This window comes from Haliotis rufescens, unplaced genomic scaffold, assembly GCF_023055435.1.
Source record: "Haliotis rufescens isolate VD_foot unplaced genomic scaffold, xgHalRufe1.0.p SCAF_11, whole genome shotgun sequence".
In the NCBI taxonomy this organism is placed as follows: domain Eukaryota; kingdom Metazoa; phylum Mollusca; class Gastropoda; order Lepetellida; family Haliotidae; genus Haliotis; species Haliotis rufescens.
Window position 1 is genome coordinate 2,754,279 of NW_025963791.1, and position 22,959 is coordinate 2,777,237.

The 22,959-nt window shown below is 40.2% G+C and overlaps 1 protein-coding gene across 1 annotated transcript in view; it reads right to left on the reverse strand.

The window, feature by feature from the left end:
* Positions 1 to 11,917, reverse strand: part of LOC124144545 (synaptotagmin-15-like) — a 120,366-nt gene extending 108,449 nt beyond the window's left edge. The window contains exon 1 of the mRNA XM_046513999.2: positions 11,542 to 11,917. Within this exon, the coding sequence (XP_046369955.1) occupies positions 11,542 to 11,605 (64 nt within the window). The 5' untranslated portion in view covers positions 11,606 to 11,917. The remainder of the gene's footprint in view (positions 1 to 11,541) is intronic.
* Positions 11,918 to 22,959: the final 11,042 nt, after the last annotated feature.

A 22,959-nucleotide genomic window follows, 5' to 3' on the forward strand; every position in this document is an offset into this window, starting at 1 on the left:
AGATGACGGCACGTGTTCACGAAGCGAGTGAGCATGGCCTACAGCGTCTAAGATAACGATACAGTGACCATTCCAGATGTCAGCACGTGTTCACGAAGCGAGTGAGCATGGCCTACAGCGTCTAAGATAACGATACAATGACCATTCCAGATGTCAGCACGTGTTCACGAAGCGAGGTAGCATGGCCTACAGCGTCTAAGATAACGACACAGTGACCCATCCAGATGATAGCACGTGTTCACGAAGCGAGTGAGCATGGACTACAGCGTCTACGATAACGACACAGTGACCATTCCAGATGATAGCACGTGTTCACGAAGCGAGGTAGCATGGCCTACAGCGTCTAAGATAACGACACAGTGACCATTCCAGATGTCAGCACGTGTTCACGAAGCGAGGTAGCATGGCCTACAGCGTCTAAGATAACGACACAGTGACCCATCCAGATGATAGCACGTGTTCACGAAGCGAGTGAGCATGGCCTACAACATCTAAGATAACGACACAGTGACCATTCCAGATGACAGCACGTGTTCACGACGCGAGTGAGCATGGCCTACATCGCCTAAGATAACGACACATTGACCATTCCAGATGACAGCACGTGTTTACGAAGCGAGTGAGCATGGCCTACAGCGTCTAAGATAACGACACAGTGACCATTCCAGATGATAGCACGTGTTCACGAAGCGAGTGAGCATGGCCTACAGCGTCTGAGATAACGACACATTGACCATTCCAGATGATAGCACGTGTTCACGAAGCGAATGAGCATGGCCTACAGCGTCTAAGATAACGACACAGTGTCCATTCCAGATGATAACACGTGTTCACGAAGCGAATGAACATGGCCTACAGTGTCTAAGATAACGACACAGTGACCATTCCAGATGACAGCACGTGTTCACGAAGCGAGTGAGCATGGCCTACAGCGTCTAAGATAACGACACATTGACCATTCCAGATGATAGCACGTGTTCACGAAGCGAGTGAGCATGGCCTACAGCGTCTAAGATAACGACACAGTGACCATTCCAGATGACGGCACGTGTTCACGAAGCGAGTGAGCATGGCCTACAGCGTCTAAGAGAACGATACAGTGACCATTCAAGATCTCAGTACGTGTTCACGAAGCGAGTGAGCATGTCCAACGCTTAATGTGCATGACGTAATATTATTGATAACGCATTGAACCCGAATAGCTAGGATTGTTTGGACTCTCCAGAAGCTTTGTAAAAATGTTTATAGCCCAGGGGTAGATCCATGTGTGGGTACAGAGATTATTATGTTTATTATATCTGAACTAGTAAAGGAAGGCAGAGATTCTGACCAACAACAAATACATTTTCTGTTCTCTTTTACCTGATACATTTGGAAAGCAATAATAAGAGTGTCACCTTCTTAGGAATCAGCTGACATAAGGCATTTAGCTTCATCTTTATTGACACTACATGTAATTATAATCCTGGTCAAATTTGGTATGTTATGCTGGTGAGTGAGTGAGATTTGACTCGTTTTGAACAGTATTTCAGTTATGTCACGTCGTATCAGCTGGGTGTGTTGAAATGTCCAAGGTGATGCAGGCCCAGACTACTACTAGCACGAGTAGATTTCGGTTTCGGTGTGTTTGTTGTTTAACGCCGCACTCAGCAATCTATACGCCAAACTGTCGTCATGTCCTAGTTTATCTTGCAATGACTTTTTTTTCAAATTTAACTTATTCGTTATACTTAGAATTAGTCACAGCTACTTCTGAATTTAAGCTGACACACTGCAAGCATTTGATCCCAATTCGACATTTTATAATCCATAAAAAACAAGATCACACCTACACCTTCCTTAAAACTATATTATCAGACAAGAAGTCTATTTACGAAATGGACATTGTCAAATTATGGAAATTCATGATTGGAGCCGATTGCATGTTTAAACACTAACTGGATTAAATTCGTTACCAAAGTTTGGTATGTCAGCTGGTTAAGTAACCATGGTACCACCAGACCTGTTATTGATCTTGGAGATTTCAACCAACCCTAATTAAGGTCGCAGGTGACGTAAATCATCAATAGCTGTCAGTCTGGTCACAAAGGTCCTTGATAGAATTCTGTGCAATTGGTCGACGGCGTCTTGAGGTTCATTGCTCGTAAAATTTACATCACAATACCCAAATTAAATCACCAAATTGTATGATACCCATGTCTATATCATTGTCGATTGAAACATTATCGCATTAACGTTCCAAGCGACCTTCTTTATTTGTACCTCGTGCATAATTTCGATCGATCAAGCGATCGATGTATTACCAGGACGGTGACATGGTAATCTTTGACTGGGGTTTGGGAACCGAGTCGTCTAAGCCGCTATCGCTAAATGTGGGTTTGAATCCCGGTGCCCCCGATTATGTTTCGAGATTTGTCAGCACCATACTCGTGCTCGTGGTAAACGTCTGCATCACTGTGGCCTTTCCTCACACAGCTGACACGCCGTGATATAACTTTCAAAACCGCGTTAAACCTTTGTCACACACTAATTTTGACTGTGCAGGTTCTTTGGGAGGCCGTTGTGCAGTTTTTTAACTGAAAAAAAACAGGTTTGGTGGTAAAGAAGTCAAAATATTTAAAAAAAGCGACTATACGTAACTATTATCACTGCGAATGCTTGATCGGTCGATCAGATGGTTAGACAAGCACATAGCGCTGACATTACCAAGTTGCACTATTAAACTGACAGATATTCTCCATTCTGTTTCTGAATTTCGAGTGGTATATTATTTACGGTTTGCTGTAATATATCATATTTACCTTTTTACCGTTAAAATGGAAACAAAAAAAGCCCGGCGTACTATAGTACAAATTACAACTGACAAACCACTTTCGTAGGTGCACCTGTCCGGCGACATAGAATAAACATTTCCAAATATGGAACAAGAATTCCACGTGCACGTGCAAGTCATGCGAGGCATGATTGTCTGTGACAATTAAACTTGATAGTTTTGCAGCAAAATTTATTACGTATTCGCTTAATTATTTTGGTAATTCATAATCCGCTTGATATGTGTTTACACTTTTTACGCCATGAAAATCGGCACAAGAGGAGAACATCTGGTGTCATCACCGGCTGTCGTTGATCCATGCATACATTCACTGCTATTTTGCCCTTTGCGGCCAATGAACAGATAACACGTGTTTAGGGAGCAACTATTTAATTTTCAGAGGAGGAGTATGGATTTTGATGCGTGATCAACATTGTTTTTAACGGCATGGAGTTCAATTATTTTTTCTAACGTAAGCAGGTGCCATATTATTATTTTTGTAAATGCATAGAAATAACTGTTTTTCTTTGGACACTTGTCTGCAGGAAAAAGACACATTATATTATCATGCAATGCGCAGCAGATGTGAAACGCAATTCAGTAGAACAGGGGCATTTTAAGACACACACACACACACACACACACACACACACACACACACACAACGAATCAAATGGTTGCTCTCTCATGTTGCTCAATGATGCCATATAAATTGTCATGACGTGTTTCCTTATGAAGATCAACTTTATTTTCAGCGAGGGTAATTTAAACACACACACAGGGTAAACGTTCCTGACCAGTGATATTTGATCGATAACAGTGCTTCTATTTCTTCTGTTGCTTATGTAACGCTTTATTCTATGAGACATTGTGATGGATAAACTGTCACTATGGTAACGAGAACTTATCGACGGCTACATCGACGAACCAATACTATCATTTACTGAAACGCCTAGACAACAGCTCTAATGTAGGGTCTGTGTGGGTGTAACTGTAAACATCGGTTATGTTTTTACAATGTTCGTCTTCAGTTATGTCTTCAAGTTATTCAATTAAAAGGATGTTGGCAATATATTCTCATCTTTGTTGTTTTTGTTTATGGTTGTTTTCTGTCTGTTGTGTAACGTCTGGATCAAACATTCCAGTGATTGACATCATGAGCATCGATCTATGCAATTGGGTAACGATGACATACATCAACCAAGTCAACAAACCCGATCCCGTTAGTCACTTCTTACGATAAGCTTAGGTGCTAACCCAGATCTTCAAGGGGATATATTCTCAACGACTCCAACATGTCCACTAAAAAAACGTTTTCAGGAGAAGCATTGATGGATGAAACAATATACCCCGTTTTAATTCATAGTTACTTGACCATAGTTTTAATGGACGGTTTAATCTTACTACAAGTGTACCGAGTTTGTGACACAATAAAGAGTGAGTCAGTGAGTCAGTGAGTTTGGAGCCGATTAGAGCATTATTCTTGTTATATAAAGGCCCAAAGTGATGCAGGTCTCAGACGTTCACCAAATCCGTGAAACCCACGAGCACGGGTATGGTTATGACAAACCTAGAACCATAAACGGGGCGAATCGGGAATCGCACTCTCAATCATAGGTTCTGGGTGACCAAGGGACGCAACTCTGCACCACTTATTGCGGCGCCTCAGACGACTAGGCCACCCGTGCCCCTTATGCTGTCATAAGAGAGGATTCTCCTTTGATGTTATATATCAAATTTATATAGAGTTATATTAAGTAAACCTATATCGTGATTCCCATCAAAGCAGACACGGCGATATTATTGAATGCCACATACAGCTAGTTGGACATCAACTGGTATCAATATGTTCATGTTACAGCCAAGGTGTGGCTAAAATAGGCTGACTAGTTCGTAAACAGAAAGTCATATTGCAGTTCTGTTTGTTTTGACATTTCATAAACATTTACAATTGCTCATTTGCGACCGTCACATCGTTGATGAATGACGGCAGTGTTGCTAAATGTCATAGTTCGGCTGGTGTAGAATGTGGGTGGTCAGGCTCGGTGGTTTGATTGTGTCATCGTACTCCGAGGATTGATGCTCATGATGTCCATCACTGGATTGTCTGGTCCAGAATCGATTATTTCCAGACTGCCGTTATATAGCTGGAAAAGTGCTGAGTGCGGCGTTAAACAACAAACAAACAAAAAACAACATTAGTGGTGATTCCGGGTTAGAATTTTTCACAAGCAATCATTAAGTACTCCTAACATATTCTACTACTTACAACCAGTTAAATTATATATAAACACGATTTAGACTTACCATTTTCTTTTATCAAGCTAATTATCTATACCGCAAGAAACCTATAATTGTGGGTTCGAATCCCTGTTCGCCCCGATTATGTTTCTAGGATTGTCAGCACCATTTCCATGCTCGTGGGTTTCACCGAAGTGGTAAACGTCTGAGACCTGCATCACTTCGGGCTTTCCTCCCACATTAAGCTGACACGCCGCGATAAAACTGGAATCCTGATAAAAGCGGCGTTAAACCCAACTCACTCACTCACTAATTGTGTATACTTGTACACAGGATTTAATTAACGCATTCCAAAATATATTAATAACATTCGTTCAATATATACAACAAAGTGAGCCCGGGTAATGATTTCATACCCATCGAGTACATAATCCAATGATTAGATTATTGATATGTCGGTATTGTTTACCTACGTTCAAGACAGGGGTCACCAAACATTCCCAATCCCTAACCACACGTGGCCAAACAGACTTAAACGTCTTTCATTCCTTTTCTCCAGCTGCCCACCACCTTTGTCAATACATATTTGTGTGGTAATTTCATTAGCAAGGCAACGAGTGTTTACAAATGAGGTTGAATGGAGTACTAGATTCATGGAATCCGACGTGGTCGTACCAAATTGCATCCACTAACTTCATCAGGAAATAAATGCATAGATTGACCAATAAAATAGTCTCAGTGTTTGCTAAAAATATCTTTATGGTTTCTGTTCATAGAACATTGGAAGGGGGAAGTAAATGTGTCATCTTTCTTCCGTTATTCTGCGGGACAGATAATGCATGACGTATTCCCTTTGCTTACTTTTCAGTCCAGTTTACAAGAGACGCATAGGCTACAACATATATCTATGGAATACCGGAAGGGACATTGTTACGCTGTCTCGATTCGCATCTTCGGGAATAATGTTTTAGAGAAGTGACTATGGTTTGTACACCGCATTTAGAAAGACTACAGCAACATCACGGCTAGGGCCACGGGCAATGGCGTTATCAGAAATTTACAGTTTTTTTACTACAAGTGAAGTACGAAATTGTTTTATGAAATGCTGGTATCATGCATTATCACGCAATTTCAGGGAAAAGGTTCAAATTGATTAATATTTCTTATAACGTAAATCTGCACCGATTGCCTTAAATTAGTTGACTGTTCGCAACAGCTAGTGTTTGTATAAATGTGGCAACGCATCTTACATTCCGTCTCGGTGAGCCCAAAGTGAATCAAGCCCTGGACGTTAAACACACTGGTGAAATCTACGAGCAAAACAGAGTGATGACAGGCCAACGATCACTATGTGTTTCGAACCTATGATCAGCGGATCCTGGTGGCTAAGGTACGTAACTGCACATCGGATAACCAGGCCATTGACCGCTTGGTCGCCCGGGACTCCGATGTGTATGATTCGTATTCTGGGACGTATTTCCAAGGACATTTTTATATATGGTTATGACCTTCACTTTCAAATGTCAATTAACATCTGTCATATATCTGTATACGATGTTATTGTTCGTGGAAATTTAAACTGAACCGCAAAAGAAATGTCACTTTATGAAAGTATTTCATGAATGTTTCCCATTGAAAAACAATGCATTTTGAGAAGGTGTCTCGTTTTTGACATTAGTCTGTATCTAAATTTCATGATTACGACTAACAAGTGCCACAAATAAGGATAATAGATCGCCAAACAGCTTAAAAGTAGCCAAACAAACTACCATGGTACAAACTACCGAATGCTTTCCATGAAAATTAAAATTCACTTGCGTTTCCTTGTGCCTTTTCTGATAAACGGCAACCCACTACGTGGATCCAACCTTCTTGTATCGACACCAGCGCAATGCCAAAACGAAGAATCAGAGAAACCAGGCTTTAGGAAGACTCCATGCTGTTTGTGGGTGACCTGGTTACGTTGCTGTAATCTGTATGTGTCTCTCACGTGGACATTAAAAGCATTGGCAACCCTTCATGCAGCCTGGCAGGCATGGCGTCGTCCTTAAGCCTGGGTTCTCTGATTCTTCGTAAGTCTTGGCATGGCGCTAGTATCATACAAGAATGTTAGTGACGCTTCTTTTGTGGTCTAGTAGATCTCCTCTGAGCTGGTGATTGAATAATAACATCACTTTATAATCAGCGGTATGTGTTTCTTGTGCATTGCATATGGAACATCTGATAATGCAGAATGTTTACCCATGCATATTCATATGAAGCGGTTAACTGCAATGTATCTGGCGAACGTTAAGCGTCCTCAAAGGACGACATGGTATAATACGAAATACAATTCCATTCAATCTGGAAGTTTACATAAGTATGGAGCTGTACACTGCCATGTACAAGCATCTGGCGAACGTAAAGGGTCCTCTAGAGAGGACATGATTTTGTGCGTACTACAATTCCATTCCAAGATTTGTCAGTACCAATTGTATTAACCCCGCAGGGATTCCTGTTGTAATAGGTCCCCAGCAACCTATGCTTATCATGTGCTTATCCAACCCTTAATAAGTTTCATCTGCTACTATCTGGAAATTATGAAATATTGCAAACGAAACTATGTGAATTTGTGCAGGAGGTTTACGATGATGTGTTGAAGTTAACTGTGTATATTCATGAAAATATCATATATATGGACAAGTGGCCTTCATACGAAATAAAGATATGACTTGACTATTCCATTCATGCAAAACAATATCATAATGCTGAAAGACCCTTGTCAAGATTGTCAACTACAATACTAATTTACTTGGAACAGATGGCAATCCTTAATTCAAGTAATGCTGGTATAGTAGTTTAATAGAGAAATTACATTGCTTCTGCCCAAACCTTCCAGACATGATAAATTCTATTATGGCAAATTCTGTTTGTTGATATCAATTAGCATTAGCGCTCTATGTCTTCAAGCAAGAACTGGAGAACTCTGTCTGGCTCTATACAAGATGGTGACATTGTCATAGACGCAAATAATGCTAGGATAATGTTACGAAGACAAAACCGAAGATATTAGTAAATGTCGAAAAGGTAGAATGTTAAGAGAAACGAAATAGTGTTTGAGCTCGGAAGCTAAAACGCCATCTGAACACTTTTCCTGAGAATAGATACCAAGAACAGTTTCAGATTTACTTTAGGCACGAATTATGATCAGGTGCTGCGGTGATTCCGGTTCAGAATGGGTCCCCGGTACCTCACTCTGAGATTGGCAGCTGGTGGTCATCCTCTGAGAACTGTATCTGGTGTCAACCTCTGTGAAGTGTGCCCCGATGGCGTACATCGTTACTCATATTTGTCTTGTTCCGACTTGATTATTTACAGGTCGCCCTGATGTAGCTAGAATATTGCTGCTTCTGGCGTTTAGCAACATTCAGTCCATCACTATATATGATTAGCTGCTGTGGTCGATGTACAAACACAATATTCTCGTCTTCTCCAGAATGGCTTGAAGGACTGAGTGGATGTGTTTCTTGGATGTCGATGACCATAAGGGGTTTATGTTCGATAAGGAAATAGAAATTTTGATTCTTAAAAAGTTATCATTTTCATAAACTTTAAACGTTTACATAAACATAAAGGCAAAGAAAAAATGTATTCATGATCTATTATGTCACTCTGTCACACAAATGAACATGTTTATTATTATTAGATCATGTCATATAAGTTCGCATTATCATACTTGACACTCACATACTCAAAGAAGGTGTTCTATGTCGTTAAAAAATAATCACATACGAGGGGTGGCTGAATAGTTCTGAGCCTGACTACGAAGGATGTTAAGCACACACTGACAGTTTGAATGTATGAAGTACAATACTTTCCATGCCTGTAGGTTGCATTTGGACCATGTACACAATCAGGTTGGTTGGTTGGTTGTTTTACGCCGCACTCAGCAGTATTCCAGCTATATGACGGCGCTCTGTCAATAATCGAGTCTGGACCAGACAATCCACTGATTAATATCATGAACATCGATCCACGCAATCGGGATCTATGACATGCATCAACCATGTCAGCGAGCCTGACCACCCGATCCCGTTAGTCGCCTATTACGACAAGCATAGTCGCCTAATATGGGTTGCTGAAGACCTATTCTAACCCGGATCTTCACGGGTCGTACACAACCAGGCAACACATTTCTGCAGGTATCAAAGTGACTGGGTATTCACAATCGCGCTGTCATCAAGTAACTCAAACAGCCAGACATGGTTTCAACAAGAAACAGAGGGGAAGAGGGAGCCCAGAAGATTATCAAAGATCAAGAAGAGTTTCAACTGTCACCAACAAGGAAATGTTGATTTAATATTCGATATGATTATGGGTGATCGACTCATCACCTGTCACTTAGCCAATACAGTAGACATATATCGTGAGAGAGTTGAGAACATTCTGAGAAATGACGCTGGGCTCCAAGGCTTGTGAAGCCTGATCAGAAACGTTTCAGGTTTATCATCTCTCATGAGGTACGTCGTTTTGAAGCAGATACAGCTGGTTTTGTTGAGCGGTTTGTTACTATGGATGAGTCTTGGGTTCACCACTATCAGCCAAAGACTAAACATCAGTCAAAGCAGTGGAAACATCTAACGTCTTCGGTCACTTCGGTTTTCTGTGATTCCAAAGGAATACTTCTGATGAACCACCTCCCTAAAGTTCAGATCATTAATTGTCAGTATTATGCTAATCTGCTTTGGCAGTTACGGGACTATCGTGGGTGGGTGTTGTTCCAACAGAACGACAGATATGTTGGACATAAGGCTGCAATGCATGACTGTTGCTTTGAACTCATTGAACACCAGATTTGGCAACGTCAGATTCCCACCTCTTCCCAAACCTGAAGAAATAAATTGTCTGTCAAGTATTATGCAACTACTGGTGACGTGACTGCTGTGGAGTACACCACCGGGATGAAGCCTTCTACATCACCGGGGAACAGGCATTCCAGCATCGTTTGCAGAATAGGGGATTATGTTGAAAAATATTTGGAAACTCCGACAACGCAGTCCATCACTGTTGGACTCAAACTGTTCAGCCAGTCCTCGTAACTATGGAATATGTACTTAACCACTTAAATATAAGAAAGTCTGTATTGTATAACACATTTTTTATATGTCGTGCTGTTTCTGAGCTCTTTGTGTCAGTGAGAATTCATATTGAAATCGTATGACTTCCGTTCAGTTTGTTTGTTGTTTGTTGTTAGCATAATACAAGTGATAATATATATAATATAAGTATATAATAGAGCCTGGACTAGACGAACCCGTGATTAATGTTATATCTACTTCCAACGTCTTCGTGTAACGATGACACTCATAATCCAAACATGACCACCCATCCATTAAGTCGCCTCTTACAACAAGCATAGTTTGACGGGAAACAATTCTAACCCGGAAACCCCCACGGCGGCACTCCATTCATAAATTCTCTAAATTGTCGACTTCCAAAAGTAAAGCATGGATGTTGAAATTTAAAACCGCCTGGGTAATATCTCAGTCATATAGCTGTACTAGCAAACACTTATTTACATAATGTGATTTTTTAAAGAATTCACACCTTTCGATTTAGTATCACGATAGTGAAGAGAATTTATGAATGTCAACTTATTTATTATGAGGAACACAAACAGGTGTCCTGTTGGACCTAATGAAGGAGTAAGTATGTACCTTTACTCCGAAACGCTGTGCTCTTCATAATAAAGTAGTTGACATCCATAAATCCTCTTCCTCATTTGCATCACATCCAGGCGGCCTGTAAATAGTCGAGTGTAGAGCAGACAAACCATTGATTCATATTATGATCTACCCCCTACGCCGACCGGGGAAGATGACACGATGACAACCAAGTCACCAAACCTGACTACCTTTAAGCCACCAAGGTAGACATTCACATGTTCGTCTTATCGTGGCTTCCAATTTTATAGTACACAGACATACAATTTAACTACTAGGGCTGGGGCGGGTAACTCGGATACTCGGGTCGGATGGGTCCCGAGTAGGACCCGGGTACGCACAGGTCTACCCGGACCCATGGTTAGTCACGTGATATATTGTTTGATGACAAAAACTCAATATAGCTCAGTGGTCACACCACAAGTCTCTGATGTTCGCATTTCTTTCTGACGATGCACACATTCCTTTTGACTTATATATGTCTGAGTAAAGATAAAGCTTCAGTCAATTTCAGTGTTCTGATCGTTTGATACATGTATCTTAATAGTTTTGGCCAGGGCTGCGATAAAACAATTCCCAATCAGACATTTTGTTCCCAACTCTTGAAACCTGCAGTGGGTACCCGTGTAGTAAATTTGGACTCGTCCCAGCCCTTATAAGTACATAACAATTGACACAACAAACTTGAGGTAACCAACGTCATTTGATCAAATATGAAATGGGTCCTTGATCAAAAGCAGCACAGGTACAAAAAGGTGCTGCACGCCGACATTTTACCGCACTTACCTGTGGCAATCTTGTGGACGTGAGGATTTCCAGAAAGTTCAATAGGTTTTGTCTTGTCAGGCATAATGTATGGTTCCGGTGGAAAATGGCCTTAACACTTTAACAACAACGATGATTCATCTAGGAAAGTAGAATGTAAATCCAAGGTTTCGCAATACCACACTTGGACTAAAAGCTGGCCATCTGTGAGAAGCCGCAACACCACACCGCGTCCAACAGGACTAAAGTTCGCTCTCCAGCATTAACGCAGCACCAGGTGCGCTGCCTCAGCCCAAGACGGACACGTGATTATAACACAGCACGGTACAGTCCGCGATAGACCAGCTCTTACACCAGCGACGGTTTGGAGACGGAGTCCCTCGGCTTCACTGGTCTATGGCACAATCAAATCCGCGTCTTCCGCTGGCACGGGCCTCTTCACACAGGCTTGTCAATTACCCCAGTCTCTATTGGACGATCAACAGCTTGCCAAGCCCTGTAGCTGGAAAGAAATAAAGTCCTGATTTTCTCAACCACTATAGAGTATGATTGCTCGACGATTTACAGGCACATGTCATGTCACTTGTATCGATTTCCCAGTTTGGTTATCGATTGATTGCTGGGTCCTATGTGTAAACAACGACCAAAATGAAAGTCGTTTTTCTTTTTACCTCGAGATCTGGCTTCTTAACTTCCTGGTTTTTGTTTTGAAGGATGAGTTATTCTTACTTGCTGAGTCGAATTTCGACAACTTTTTACTTATTACCTTAAGGAAAATTAAATTCTCATTCCATTACGTTCCCTTTCAGTAATTAAATGATCTTTGTGTAAAGCTTATATCACAGGATGATTTCTTTGAAAGAAAATATCCTGTAATTATCGTTTGAGGCAAGATATTCGAAACCGATTTTTGTCCATCAAGTTCTGTATATTGATATTCAGAGAGCGTACTTTAGACCTGACATTTTATGCGAAAGATTAAAATAGTTTTATGCAATGTGGAGATTTGTCATCGATTTAATCTAGCATGTAAACATGCATGCTCTTAATGCGCCAGGAGACAATGTTAGCTCTCGTGTAGTTTATGACATTAATCGCACAAGGAGAAACCGCCTTGAGTGGGATAAATGATATTAAGTACATCAGTCCATGAAAGGTGTTAGACTTGCAGTGTCGTGGAATGGTGATTTGGGAAGCGTAACCGAGACTTATAACCAGTCTTGTTTCTCATCAACTCCCGACATTAAAGTTCAGAGTGAACCTCTGTGTTTTTTTTGTATAAATTGCAGTTAATTTTGTTTCCGTTGAAATTTTAAAGAGATTTGTACCATTTGCAGTTTACTAAAAACAAGGCATATCATCTTCCGAAATGTCGTTGTAGTAATACAAATATATTATAGAAACGGACTCAGTGCGTCCGCCTGTGTCTGTCCTTTCGTGTGTCCCGAAAATATTCCAGGAGCAGAAACTCGAAAACTGTAAGTTTTACATTTACGAAATTTGATGCACACCAGAAACTGTAAGTGTACTTGTGCATGATGTTTTTTTCTGGTTTCCTCAACGTCGTTACTATTTATCGGTTTCGTCGGATGCAAGTTTAAACTTTGTGTCTGTGAGGCAGAGGCTGTCGTTTCCGAAACAGAGCTCATAAACTGTTACAGTTATGTTCATGGACTGCAGTACACTCATTCAGCATAAGCTGTAAGTGAATCTTTTGCATTATTGTTTCCCACATATTTGTTCTATTTTTCTTTTCATGGTTACAAGTTTGGACAATCTCTGGAACTGAGTTTGGATGTACTGGCAGAACTCCGAAAATATTAGGGCTCATTTACCAAACTTTGTGCGTTCATTCATCTTAAATGGTAGTTTTTACCTATTGTTATTCTGGTTTCCGAATTTGTTCCATGGATACTCGTTTTGAATGCGAAACTTGGTTGTGGAAGTGGCTGTCGGTTCAGAAGAAATCTGAAAACTGTTTGGATTTACTATATCGTAGTTTGTTTGTTGTTTTACGCCGCACTCAGCATTGTTCCAGCTATATGACTGCACTGTGTAAATAATCGAGCTGGACCAGACAATCCAGTGATTGACATCACAAGCATCGATCCACGCATTTGGGATACGATGACATGCATCAATAAGTCAGCGAACCTGACCACCCGATCCCGTTACTCGCTTCTTACGACAAGCATGGTCGCCTTTTACGGCAAACATGAGTTGCTGAAGAGCTATTCTAACCTAGATCATCACGGGTATTATATATCGGCGTGGTTCTACTTTTAATAGATCTTTAACAGATTCATACTTCCACACATTAGATTGTTGATGGCGTTGCCTTTGAAAGCAATTCTGGTTTTACAAGCTTACATACAAAACAATTACGTGTAGTTGCTGAGAAACTGGAGGTGAATATAGATGACAATGTCTTCTTGTTGAAAACAATCAATGAATATTTATAAATAAGAATCGGACATAAAATGATAATAACCATGAAATAATACAGCTGCTTGCAACTAAATAAACAATTGTTTACGACGTCAATTCGAAGTAGTCAGTGTTATATTTTTGTACCCACGGTCAAAACATAACATGCAATTAAAGTTAGGAGTACTTTATTTACTAACGGTTTCACCTTTTGATGATCATTCATTCATTCATTCATTCATTCATTCATTCAGTCAGTGCCAAAAAGATCATGGTTATCACTTTATCTTCAGAATTCAAACTATGCCATAGGACTTTCCCCTTGAACCTCGTGTGGATTCCAGGTTAGAACAGGTCCCCAGCAACCATTCCGGGTACAAAGACGCTGTGGATCGGGTGGTCCGTCCCGGTGACGTGGCTTACTGCGTGTCATCGTACGCCGACAGTTTGGATCGTTGCTCATAATATCAATCCCTGAAATGTCTTGTCTAGACTCGATTAGTTTCAGGCTACCAGCTTATAGCTGGAATGTTGCTGAATGCGGCGTTGAACAACAATCAGACAGACTTCCTACTTCAAATTCGCTGGTAATCAGAACCCTTTCTGGATTTCACTGAATCACGTGATGTCATATCACAAGAACTACATAGGATTTAATCACCTGCAAATTGCAGGATATCCTTGAGCGGTATTCTCACTTTGTGTTTCTTCCGGCTCCGTGTTCCGACAATCCCATTCCGACATTGAGTTACAACACATACTTGATACCGCGCCACGGTCTGAGGTTGTATTATATTGATCCGTGCGGAAATCGTTTGAGTATCGAACAGCAATTATATACCCCTGTGGTATAAGGCTCTCTTTGTCAGTTTGGTTCATTTTAAACAGTTTGACATATAAATCCGCTGCTTGAAATTGGCTGAAATCGACCCACAAGAATAAATGGTTCTTAATAAGTTTAAGATAATGATTTGGAAAGCTGTTTGAAAGCTGAAATCTGGAACTGTTCACATTTACACGTGGTGGCACGAGGTCCCGTGTACTGAACACGGGTCACAAATCAGTAGAACCTTAAGCAACGTCGGTCGCGGAGAGTAGGTGGATGGGTGTTTGGCTGATTGACTAAAAAATTATGATTGTTATTGTTATTATTATTATTATTATTAAGAAATACTACGCGTGCTCGTTGCCACCACAAACGTGTTGCACGTGCGAAATTGACTTATGGATGGTCGAGTCCACTTCTGGCGAGGGGGCACAAACCATGCGAGAACTTGTCAGAAATATTATTCACATCACTACACACTGATTCAAACATTTTTGTTTGCACTTACATTCGTGAACACTCCGTGGCATTCATCAAACTTCATATACACTTACGTCGTACATTATATCGCACACACAAAGAAACTTTTTGCATCATCTTTTATCGTTTATTTACAACATTGTTCTGTGGTGCTCAATTTGAGGTAAAACTTGGCTGTCTTCCAAATTGAGACTTGGCTCGAAATAAGTACGAATAAAATGAGTTTCATTATATTTCAATTCCCAAGAGAGACACATCTACGAGATAGCCGTTAGATTAAGAGGAAACAGTTCAACTTATTACCCTGTTGATTAACATGAAAAAACCCATTAACTGATGAGATTGGTTCTTGGAGTCATAAAAGAATAGTTAGAATACCTTGAAATGCGACGATAGGTGTACACTGTACCAATGGACCAATGGATGTATGTTACAGTAAGTCTCTTCACAGCAAATGTCCTGAGCTCTACGTCATACTCAACTGTCAGTCCATGCTTCATTTCCATCATTGATCTATGTCTGGTTTCGACACATCCAAGTTCAGCAGAATGAGGTTCGACTGTATATCACGGCGTGTCAGTACAAGTGCGATATGGTGCGAACAAACCATGAATCATAAACAGAAGAAATCTGGGATTCAAACCCGCGATCTGACTCGCCTTAGGGAAGTATCATTGCACAGACGACAAGGGCACCGTTCCCCCGTTGGTGTGATCGCCCAGTAGAGCGGATTACAATGTAAGAACGTCATCACGTGCGGCTGTTGACTTGGTTGAAGTATGTCATCGTATCCCAATTGCGAAGATCGATGCTCATAATGTCAATCACGGGATTGCCTGGACCAGACTCGATTATTTAAATACCGCCGTCATATATCTGTAACAGTGCGGCGTTAAACAACAAACAACTACAACACAACATTAGACATGAGTTTCGTTTTCAACTAGGAAATTATGAGTCATGAACACGTTCAAAATTGAGATATCACCAGTCCTGCAATAAAAAAAATCAACAAACCAATATCGCAGTTGTACGTGTTTGTCATACGTTTAATATATCACCCTGAGTTTCCAGAGTATCAGTACAATGTGTGAAGCCCATTTCTGGTGTCCCCCGCCGTGATGTTGCTGGAATATTGCTAAAAGCGGCGTAAAACCATACTCACTCACTCACTCCAGAGTATCACCCACAGTACAAGTCCAATGTGTCTTCTAAATGTGGAAACTTCTAACAGCGCTTAAGATGCAACATTGAAGCAAATTTGCCACATGGAAGCGTGCTACAACCAATGTTGAATATCAAGTACGGGAGATCAATCAATTTTTCAATTTAATTTAGGCCCATGGGCTTAAAAGCGTTTATTTTCCCTTTTTAAGCCCATGGGCTAAATAAAGAAGGGGCTTAAAACGCGCAGTCCCGGTAAGATTTGTATTCAATGATTGCGTTAATAAAACGCTTTATCGACATAAAGGTATTAAGTTTCAGTACGAAATACCAGTTTTACATTTAAAGTTAAATCATACGATGAATACCACCGTCATATAGTGGCCAAGCAACCCGAGACCCACGCCTGATTCTCTCAACCAGATGGATGAGACTGCCATCCCCCACGTGGACAGAGGGCTTAGATTCCAGCTGAAAGACACATGGCTTGACAAGACACGACACGCGGCCTGGTTGTGACAAGCGACGGTTAGACGGGTCATTATTGTAATCAACCGATTCCGTTATCTTAAACCACAATAATCCAGTTGTATTTTTCTCATTTATCTTGTTACAGCTGTCCCTATCAAAAGTTGAGTAGTATATATAATCTGCTGATCACATTAGTCATTTTATTTAAATATGCACTTGATATTTTGAGAATCAGTTCAGTATATCAGGGACAGATTAAAACCTATCCCTGTCATATGTGGAGTGGTATCTTTTCTCATACCAGCCGTTTTTTTCGGGTTAGAATAGGCAATAAATTATAAGTATGCATTTGAGAGATCCTGTTTTGAAATCCTTCCATTTTCCCATCTATTGTTTTTGTAAGTTTCTCATATTCATATATTTGTTTGTTTGTTTCTTGCACTCTACAAAACCTCAGCTATATGGCGGCGGTTTGTAAATAATCGAGTCTGCACCAGACAATCCAGTGATAGACATCATGAGCATCGATCTTCGCTTTTGGGATACGTTGATATGCATCAAGTAAGTCCGCGAGCCTGACCTCTCGATCACGTTAGTCGACTCTTACAAGCATGGGTTGATAAAGATCAAATCTTACTCGGATTTACACGTGTGCATATGCCTTAAATGACATTAAATGATACTTTGGTGGGGTTCGGCTGGACTTGTCACTTCTCATGGGTTTTTGCATAAATTGATTTTCGACATTACCTACGCTGAAGTTTTTACAAGCAGAAAAATAATTTGAAATCCTCTGAAATAATCATTACACAATCTATAAATTGTTTCGTCTCTGATAGGTATTTAATGGACCCTGTGCACTTTAATTAACCTTTCCCAAAATCGTCCTTGATGCCGGGATTCGATCCGGTATACCGCATGGCATTACGTTATTGATTCCCGTCTCGTCAAGCAGTCGATCACTGACGCCTTTCCTTTTAAAGTCATGCACTGGAAATGTTATAGATATCTCATTTTGATTGGTCTTTTAAACTGGGCATAAGCTGAAATATACATTCGTATCTATGCATTGTCGTATTTATAAGCAGATATATATATACTACGCGTGGTCGTTGCCACCACAAACTTGTTGCACGTGCGAAATTGACTAAGTGATGGTCGAGTCCACTTCTGCCGAGGGGGCACAAACCATGAGAACTTATTTTCACTTGCTATTCGACATGTATTCTCAATCAACTCTGACATATTTCATTTATTTGTTGGTATTTAAGATGGATGAAACCTTCCTCCGTTTGGATTTTGGTTAGTAAACAACCCAGGGACGAAGTTATGTTTTATCCTTTTTCGCAGACCTATATATAAACCTCAGTTTACAATAAACTGCATCGTACGTACCTTCAGAGAGTGCCCCGAGAATAATACTGGTACTCCGAATAGGGTCATTGAGTGAATGTCCAGTGATAACGGTGTAATAATCTACATCGAAACGTCGCTATATGCAACAAACCAGAAGTTGTTTTCCATAAAGTTGTACCTTTTCTTACTTACTCACCAACCAAACAATTAACCGTGTATACGTCAACATAACTTGGGTAGCTTCATGAAAGCGTTAATCACGTGTTCAACGCCTTCCGGTACAACTGTGCGACTTCTTCTCTGTGTCCGCACCCGTGATATTCCTGGATAATGTTAACAGTATATATTACAAATTTAGTAATGTGTCTGTTTATGACTTTTTATATTTGTTGTATGTACACAATGAAATACTTTTGTAACGGAGAGTTCTTCAAATAGGCAATATCCCCGTTGACCAATCCAATTTCATTACTGAAATAAATATTGTTTAAAATACATTGCCTTCGAAATAAAAACCATATTCCCCCACATATACTTCAATGCGCTGATTTGTGAGTGAATATGTCTTTACGCCGCTTTTAGCAATATTCGAGCAATATCACTTGCGGAGACACCAGAAATGGGCTTCACACATTGTACCCATGTTGGGAATCGAACCCGGGTCTTCGGCGTGACGAGCGAACGCTTTAACCACTAGACCACCCCACCGCCCCAGTATTTCATAGAAGTAGGTGCTAATTACCTCTGTTAGAAGCGATGATTGATTACATTTCCGTCGTTATCGATCACAGCTAACCAAACTGTACTGAAAATTCTCTTTGGCACACTTACAAGAAATTATGTTATTTATCATTCAGGTAAAACGAATTCCTTGACACCTTATCATTTACCTGTCCATCCTGAAACAACAGATTGATGTATTCATTAACGTGCGCTGCGCTAGAAGTGGATACGTTGCATGGTTAGACGGTGTACCATTGTCCAAAATCGATATTCTTCATTTCTGATATAAAAACATACTCTAAACTACAGTTATTAGTTATCAAATTATTTATATTAATAATTGCAGCCTATTTTGACACCCAATCGATGCTTTTGCTGTGGATTCACCAATTTGGCACTTTACAAGAACGGGGCATTTTGTAAACACCGGAAAACAATTAACAACGTCACAAGCCATACTGACTCCATCAGTTAAAGGTCAACTGATGCAGACAAAAGCGGTATGTATTCCGTTCCCGTTTATTAAGTAATTGATACGTTTACATTAAGACCACCAGCTTTCAACTGTGAGCAACATGACAACACGACGAACGAATATCGACGTACTCACAATGGTACAAATGTACATCCATGTCACGGTGCAACAGACTGCGACGTTGGCGCACTGTGTTGTTGTTGACGCTGTCTAGAGCACTTGACGTTAATGTACATTAACAGGTTTTTTTTCCGAATGGATTCCATTTTACCCTGGATAAAAACAGTAACTGAACCCTCCGCTGTATTTATATTAATATTAAAATGGTTTCTGGATGATTTTATGCATGGACGTGTACTTGATGTTGTGGGAAACAGTCTGGTATTGATGGTGGCATTGCTGATGTATATTATAGCCTGCAAGTACGTATATAAACGAGGCCAAACAAACCTGTGATCAAAATGAACAATGATCCATGTCATCGGAGCACTATGGCACAAAAACGGCCTTGTCCTTATCATGACCACCAGGGGCGATGGGGTACCCTAGTTATTAAAGACCCGGGTTCGATTCCCCACATGGCTACAATGTGTAAAGCCCATTTCTGGTCGCCGTGAAATTGCGGGAATATTGCTAAAACTGGCGTAAAATCGTATCCACTCACTCACTCACTCATTACCACCCGATTCTCACTTTAGTCTTTCATTCGCACAGCAGAACCATTGTGACACCGGAATCCCCGACCCTTGAAGATCCTGGTGGAGACTAGGTCTTCAGCAACCCATGTTTGCCCTAAGAGGCGACTATGATTGTAAGAGGCGACTAACGGGATCGGGTGGTCATACTTGCTGACTTGATTGATGCATGTCATCGTATCCAAATTGCGTGGATCGATGCTGATGATGTCAGTCACTGGGTTGTCTGGTCAATACTGGATTATTTACAGACCGCCGTCATATAGCTGGAATATTGCTTAGTGCGTCGTTAAACAACAAACAAACAAACAAACAAACAAACAAACGCACGAACCGGAATTCCAAGTGGGATGTAAAGTCGGGACAAAGACGGAATCCTTGAGAACAACATGTAACTATTTTTACTCAAGTTTCGTTTTTCAATATATGTGACGATGTTAATCAACTATTTACAGCCGACAAAGCCCTTTCCATAACCCTGATTCATTACTCATCTTGTTGTAAAGAAAGCAAAGCGTCCCTTCCTTCAATGTATGTTATTACTATTTATTATGTACACTCTAATGTCGTGTGGTTTGTGCAAGTTGGAACGAGTTCGACCCTCAAAATGACTTTCATTTTTGAATTCACTTGACACACTAAATATAGTCTAACCTACATTTGCAGTCCCGTCCCCTGAAATGATGCCCTTTTGCGGGACTCCGAGCGGGAATATATCCTTAAAATCTAATGCTTTAAGTAGACACAATTTATGGATATCCACTGTAATACTGTAAAGGCGACGTCAACGGTATAATGATCTATACCGAAACATCGCCTACAAAGTATTAAATAAGTTGTTATCCATAAATTTTGTCTACTTTGTCGTCCGTCAACTTCTAAGTAATGCCTATGAAACCAATTCATCCTAATGCTTGCCGATAAAAGTCTCAGAGTCTTAAAATAGAATCGGGTGATCAGGCTGATATTATCGCGGTCAATATTGCGAAAGTGGGCGGGTAGTCTTATGCACGGCTTATGCACGGCTTATGCAATGGTTACCTTTTGTTACCAAAATAATCTATTCCCTTCATCAAAAATATCGACTCAAATTCTACATTGAAATTGGACCTTTCGGCATTTAAAACATAATGCCGCTCTGACCTCTCAAACGTTTGAATGATATTCCTGAATAATTATCATAATAACAAAAGAGTTGGACATTCGTGATCATACTCGGACGTGAAGAGACACTCAGAGATCTTCAAAATCAGTTCGTTTCTGAAATAGGCTATTTACAAGAAGGACATTGATTTCCTCGATTTTAGGATGAGAGTTTTACATTCGTTATATGGGTTATTTCAGTATAGAAACAGCCTCGACATTTCCGCCTGCTGAAACACCCAACAGACCATAAATGTATAATTATTGATAATTAATATGAATATTATGCGTCAATCTCATACAAATGAAGATGCGATACCTCTCAGCGTGAAGACAATTCCTCCATCGGACGTGACTTTGACCGCCCAATCTAAATGAACGATGCATCAGTGCTGGAGCCAATCAGATGTCAGCTTTCTGAAACGATTTAACTTCAATTCTATACGACCTTGTTCCGGTAAGTTTGATCTTAACACAAAAAGACACACAACTCAAACGTTCCTCGATATATAAACGTAAATTGAACGCTCGTAAGTGTAGATGCCATGGCTCTAAGAGACGACTGGATATTTATAAATTATACTTTTTACCTACAATATTATAATAACACGACCAGTCCTTATAATTTTGCATTTGGAACTCCGTTATGTTCGTTTTCGACATACAGAAATCGGATATCATGCACTGTATGCTTCACTCGTACCGGCAATTTAGCAGCCTGATTAGAAAGACCTCCTGGGGAGTGTTTATGAAAAGTAATGCCTATGAAACAATTCATCCTAATGCTTGCCGATAAAAGTCTCTTAAAATAGAATCGGGTGATCAGGCTGATATTATCGCGGTCAATATTGCGAAAGTGGGCGGGTAGTCTTATGCACGGCTTATGCACGGCTTATGCAATGGTTACCTTTTGTTACCAAAATAATCTATTCCCTTCATCAAAAATATCGACTCAAATTCTACATTGAAATTGGACCTTTCGGCATTTAAAACATAATGCCGCTCTGACCTCTCAAACGTTTGAATGATATTCCTGAATAATTATCATAATAACAAAAGAGTTGGACATTCGTGATCATACTCGGACGTGAAGAGACACTCAGAGATCTTCAAAATCAGTTCGTTTCTGAAATAGGCTATTTACAAGAAGGAAATTGATTTCCTCGATTTAAGGATGAGAGTTTTACATTCGTTATATGGGTTATTTCAGTATAGAAACAGCCTCGACATTTCCGCCTGCTGAAACACCCAACAGACCATAAATGTATAATTATTGATAATTAATATGAATATTATGCGTCAATCTCATACAAATGAAGATGCGATACCTCTCAGCGTGAAGACAATTCCTCCATCGGACGTGACTTTGACCGCCCAATCTAAATGAACGATGCATCAGTGCTGGAGCCAATCAGATGTCAGCTTTCTGAAACGATTTAACTTCAATTCTATACGACCTTGTTCCGGTAAGTTTGATCTTAACACAAAAAGACACACAACTCAAACGTTCCTCGATATATAAACGTAAATTGAACGCTCGTAAGTGTAGATGCCATGGCTCTAAGAGACGACTGGATATTTATAAATTATACTTTTTACCTACAATATTATAATAACACGACCAGTCCTTATGATTTTGCATTTGGAACTCCGTTATGTTCGTTTTCGACATACAGAAA